General features: G+C 45.7%; 1 protein-coding gene across 42 annotated transcripts in view; it reads right to left on the reverse strand.

Moving 5' to 3' along the window:
* The window catches only part of RIMS2 (regulating synaptic membrane exocytosis 2), a 592,512-nt gene extending 586,902 nt beyond the window's left edge, over nucleotides 1-5,610 (reverse strand). For 9 of the 42 annotated variants that reach the window (XM_019750619.2, XM_074316867.1, XM_074316865.1 and 6 more), the window contains exon 1: nucleotides 4,303-5,602. In XM_019750619.2, the coding sequence (XP_019606178.2) occupies nucleotides 4,303-4,478 (176 nt within the window). In that variant the 5' untranslated portion in view covers nucleotides 4,479-5,602. Of the gene's footprint in view, nucleotides 1-4,302 lie in introns of all 42 variants that reach the window. The other 33 variants (XM_074316884.1, XM_074316874.1, XM_074316892.1 and 30 more) reach the window with 12 other exon arrangements.
* Between the last annotated feature and the right edge of the window lie 390 nt (nucleotides 5,611-6,000).

Consider the following 6,000-nt stretch of genomic DNA (forward strand, 5'->3'; position numbering starts at 1 on the left):
TATATGTACAAAGCTTTTTAACATAGTGTTTTTCCTAATGGCAAAATAATTAGAGTCAGCTTATCTAAAAATATGGTACTAGTTAATGAAATTACAGAACATCCATAAAATGAGATATTATGCAGACATTAAAATAAATTAGGCAGCTATATAGTAAAGGGTGTGGAAACTATCTCCTAAAAAGTAAACTTCAGGACACATTTGTGTTTTTTTGTTTACACACATGCATCCATACATGTATGTGCACTCACATACATATATATGTATACACACAAAATATTTGATATACACATATATCTACTCTTATGCCTGGAATATTTCTGGAACACTATACAATACACTGTTGTAGTCTGGATAGGGGAAATAGTTAGCTAAGAAATTTTGTACCGTATGTATGTATATATTACCTATTAAGAAAAGAAATTTACAAACTGACTTTGGAAAGCACTTTAAAAATTGAATTATTAAAAAAATATTAGAACTGTTCACGATGTTTTAAATATAAGCTAAAGTATTACCTTGATCTATCAGGGAAATTTTTACTTTTACCTTCCTTTATTTGGAGAGCAAATTATCCCTTTGACATTAACAGAAAATCTAAACTGAGATTGAAAAGACAATTTACTCATCAAGAAATATGTAATTTCTAATTTGTTACAAAAACACCTCATCTGAAAGACTATGATATGCACACAGTAGAAATTCAATAAATATTTACTAAGTGAATACTTTTCTATTGAGTTCAGTGGGTTTGTTTTACTCATATTTTGTCATAGCACCACACCAAAAAACAAACAAAAAACACTTTACTGGAAAATAGAAACTTTTAAATTATGCTTTTCTTTAAAAGAAAAATCATTCTTCGTTTCCCAACAAAATTGGTTAGCTACCTCATTAACATTACCACAAGGCAAATCAAGATTACTTATTAGGTACCTACTATGTGCAGGTATTAAGGATGCTGCAAAACACAAACTCCAAAGAAGAGTACATTTTATTCTTACCCTCAAGAAGTTTATAGTCTTGAAAGGCAAGGCTTAAAAACATTAATCAGTAAAAGGACATTGTAGAATTTACTGATCGATTGAGTCATCCAAACTAAAAAGGTTAAAGGAATTCATGTAAAATTTTTAAAAAGTAAATATTGACCTATTAAGAGGTCTACTGAAATATAAAAATGCTTCCAAAATTCTATCTCATTCACATGTAAAATTGTATTATTTGATGGTGACAGAAGACTTCCTGAGTATGTGGATGTTCAGCGAGGCTTTGAAAAAATTGCTAACAACTAAATATAAATAGTTATTAATTATTCCGGCTCCTGAGGAAAGAGGTTACTGTAATAGTCTCAATCTGTTTTATCGCTCACCTCTCTCATTTAAAAAATCTCTCAGGCATGACCCTATTAATATATGCATATTTATAAATTACATGCATCTTAATATTGTCAATCTATATACTGTCAGTAAAAATTGCTTTTTCAATTAAAAATATAAGTGTAAATACAAATTTTCATATTTTCTTCCTGGACTCCAATATATCATGCTGTGATGCTCTTAGGTATGTATGCACAGCCCACTTTGTATAAATACTTAACATGAATATTTAAACTCACTGTTCATGCAAAAATCTTTTCATCTAATAGTTCCAACTTTTCACTCATCAAATTTTTTTAACACAGTTGTTAAAAGACATGTGAATTTGAATTTCAGTGTACTTCTCTCTGTCCATGACCTTCTGTCAGAATAGATGTTAGCAATGCAATTAAATGGATATTATTAAAGAGAAACAAAAGATATAAGTCAAAACCAGGTAATTGTCCCTTAAAAGTGAATGGGAAATAGTAATCATTGAAAAATATTAGTATTATTTTTTCATATGTGTGTATCATTTGAAACTTAATATCCAATATTGATAATATATTACTTAAGTTGTCAAATTCTTGAAGATGATTTCTCTCATTATAATTCTATTATAAAGGCTATTCTTTTCCTCATTTTATTTGCCTACTCTTATTTTATTACAAAAACCGAAAGTATTTTTGAAAAATGTTTAAAATAGAATTTTCAAATATATTATGCTTTAACCTCCAAATAACTTCTTGTTAAAATGAATACAAAATTAATTCTGAAACCATGTAAGCCACTTGGAGATAAGAACCCTTCCAAGACTAAGTTAGATAGAAATGCAGATAGACACTTAAAATATGAATAGGTTTTTTTCATCAATGTAACTTCATCGACTCTATGACTATATGTTTAGAGAATGTTTCTATATAAACTGTGCGAATATAAATGCACAAACGCTATATGTATTTGCATAGTATGTAGGTTTACATAGAAGTGTTATATATTCACATGTAACTATCTAAATAAACTTTTCACATTTTCCTAATATATTGTTCTTTTCGAGTGATTCTAAATTCAGTACCCAAAAGCTCATTTAATATTAGAACAATAAATAGAGTTGGAACTATAGCGAACTTGCCAATAAATACTGTGATTTAGCATACTATAAAGAAATAAAAAACACATTGCATATTTAAATATGTGGGTCAAAGAAACAAAACTGTTATTTGAGCATCATTTTGGCAACACTAATTCAATAGCAATTACAGTAAAAAATATAGATTAACATATCTAAATATCAAACTTTAACTCATCAAAAGCTTGGCATTATTAGTACATACAGTAAAGTCAACCAAAGTTAGGAGTATGTTCAAAAGGCTTTTAAAAATAATGCTTTATTCTTCCATTTGTTAAAATAAGCTAATTATCTTAATCTTTTTTCATTTTCTAAGCCTATTAATCAATCACATTCCCAAACAAGTATTCTAACCCAGAAATATCTTTGAAGAAGCAATTCTTTATTTCAGTTAATATGTCAGGAATACATTTGCTTAGCCCTTCAATATTTGTTGATAAATAGTATTTTTCTCAAACATGTACAAATATTTGATAGGTTTGTTATGATAATTTATAGTAATTTTCATTAAATTATGGAACTATATATGCATAGACAGAATTCTTCATAAGTGAACTAAAGAATAATGAATTCAACAATCTGTTTTTTACATTTACATGATTAGAGGTCAGTGTGTTAGTTTCTTCACAGAGGAACTCTACACTTTCAATTGTGTGATTCTGTGGAGAATATGGTAAAAGTATATTTGATAACCCGCAAAAGAACCGTCCCACTTTGGCATATAAACTGTACAAGTTAATCGCTTACTGAATAATTCAAGTAAAAAAGAAAAAAGTTGAGATAGAAAAACATAAATAGATTACACATCTTCTGTACAATTTCTTTCACGTAGTAACTGAGAAATCAAATCACCATAAAACATTTAAAAGCAAACCTGAAGAAACAAATCACTTTGCTAGACTGACAAGAAAAGGAGTCTCAAAGCTACAGCCTGGACAGTTCCCTAGTGCTGAAGTTACACCGCCGCTAAACCTATGGCTGGGAGCTGCTTTCACTCTCCCAGCCTCCGCCAAATCCTAGCTGCCTAAAACTATGAGCTCGAATAGAACTTCACAAGGTAGGAAGCATTCCAAACTGCAGTAATGGTAGGAACTGGAGACTCTTCAGAGTCTCTTTAGGATTAAACAGATTTACTAGTTGCAAACAGGAAGAGCAGCAGAGTGCAGGGTGTTAGAACCCTCCGAGGGGGAGGGGCTGGAAGATGGCGGCGGCCGCACACCCACCCGAGACGCTACAGATCTTAGGCCCCTCGCCCCACCGCCGCCCTCCTGCCCGTGGCAACCGTGGGCAGCTCTGCTCTTCTCAGCGTTGGAGGCAGAGCCGCCCTGCGGAGACGCGGGACAAGGGGCCCACGGCGGCACCCGCATCCCCGGCCAGCGCGCCTTCGCTCGGGTCCCAGCCAGGGAGCACCTGTGCACGGCCATATTGGATTCATTGCCCCAGTCACTGCCTCCGCGCGGGGACGGCCGCAAAGCAGAAGGCACGCGCGGAACCGGGGTTCAGCCCCAGCCCCGTCGGGGCGCGGGAGCCGAACTTGCCCACGGGGAAATCCGGAAGGACGCCCGGAAAAATTACAACGCCCAAAGGCTCGCCACCCTCACCTCCGCCGGCCTCGGCGCCCTCCCTCCCCGACACACACCCCCGCGCTCTGACACCCAGAAAGCAGCCCCGGCAACCGGCGCCGGCCGCAGCCCTCGTGGCCCAGGCGCCGCGGGCGGGAGGGAGGGCGGCGATCCGGGGCGCGCAGGCGGCCGCAGGGCAGCCGCCGAGGGGGCGGAGGGCAGGGAAGGAGGCGGGAAGATGGAGCTGGGTCCTTACTTGAGCACCGACTGCTCCTTCTCCTCTTCTTTCTTCTGCCGATCCATGACGGCCAGGATGATTTTCCTCTCCTCCTCCGTGAGGTGGCTGAGGTCGGGCATCTCCGGCTGCAGAGGCGGCTGAGAGGCCGCGGGGGTGGGAGCCGGGCGGCCCCTTGGCCCGACAGGAGCCGACATGTTTGATGGAGCCTAACCACCCTAGGGAAGCAGGGAGGCAACTCCACTGGCGGCGGCGGCGGCAGCACCCGCGCGGGCGGCTGGGGCAGCCTCCGGCGCTGGGACAAATACATACAAATCAATGGCCTTCAATCCGAGGCGACAGCCCCCCTCCCCCAAGAAAGAAAGAGCGGGGGGAGGGGAGGGCGAGCGCGGTGGGGAGGGAGGTCTGAGGAGTGCGATCCGGGAAATGTGTCTTCAGCCTCCGGGGGCGAAGGGCTGGCAAGTGAGCGGTTTGAGTGAGAGAAGAGCGGGAGGCCGATCCGGGACGCGGTGTGCGCGGAGCGGCGGTGGAGGGTGGTGGAGTAAGGTGGCGGGGACAGCTAAGGGTGGGGTGACTGGAGGGAGCGGGCGCGAGGGCGGCGCGCGGGCCGGGGCTCGAGTGTGTCCGGCGGGGGCGGGGGGCGCGCGCGCCCCTGAGGGGAAAGGGGTAGCTGCGAACCAGCAACCCAAGGGAGTCCCGGGAACTCGCTCCGAACGTCGGGAGGCAGCGTCCCGCGAGCTGGAGGGGCGCCGAGGCGGGCGCGGAGAGGGTAGTAAAGCAGCAGGAGCTAATTTCCCAGAGAAGCAGCTCAGCCGTCCCGCCGGCTGACGCGTCACAGGGCTCCCAGGTGCCGCGTAGGGAGGACCCCTCCAGAAACGACGAGAGGGGGGCCGGGTACGGCCGCCGGAGACCCCTCCGGGCTAGAGCGGAGAAGCGAAAGCGAAGGGATGACTAGGGCTAGCGGGGGAGAGTCCTGGGGCTAGGGCCCCTCGGCTGCCAACGCCCGGATCCCAGCGAGCTCCGACGCATCGCAGGGTCGGGCGCAGATGCTCCCTCATCACGCGCCCGCCCGGGGTCCCTCAGCCGCCGCCGCCCCTTAGGTCCGTGGAGTAGGCGCGGAGGGCCCGCTCGCTCCCTACGCCGCCGCTGCCGCCGCCGCTCGGTGCCGCCGCCCGCGCCTCCTCCGCCCCTCCGCCTCCTGGGCTCCTCCCGCGGGGCCCGCGTCACCTCCTGGCTGCCCAGGCCCAGGCACAGCGGGCTCCCGGCGGGCGGCGGCCACCCCTCCCAAGGGCGATCTGTGGGCTGGGGCCGGCAGGGAGAGAATGGGAGGAAGAGTGTGAGCGGTGGGGTGGGCGAAGGGCGGGGGTGTGGAGAATGTGAACGTGGGAGAGGGCACCGCAGGAGTCGGGAGTGGCAGGGAGAGTCTGAGCCGGGTGGATGCGGGCGCCCAATGGGTCAGGTCTGGAGATGAAGGAGTGGGGCCCGGTGAGGGGGGTGGGGGCGCGGAGGAGGAACGTCAGGTCCGGAGATGATGGGGTGTGACCAGAGAGTGAAGGCACCCATAGTTTTGGAAAGGAGGGAAGCGTGGGGGAGGGGCGTGCCCGGGTGTCCGCCGGGAGGTAAGTGAGTGCGTAGAGGGGCTCCCGAGGTGTCGTGTGCGGGGTCCTGGAAGGAGGGAGAACGTAGGTGTGGGGGTGTCCCCTGGGATGTCAGGGTTGG

The sequence above is a fragment of the Rhinolophus sinicus genome, linkage group LG12 (genome assembly GCF_036562045.2).
Source record: "Rhinolophus sinicus isolate RSC01 linkage group LG12, ASM3656204v1, whole genome shotgun sequence".
NCBI lineage: Eukaryota > Metazoa > Chordata > Mammalia > Chiroptera > Rhinolophidae > Rhinolophus > Rhinolophus sinicus.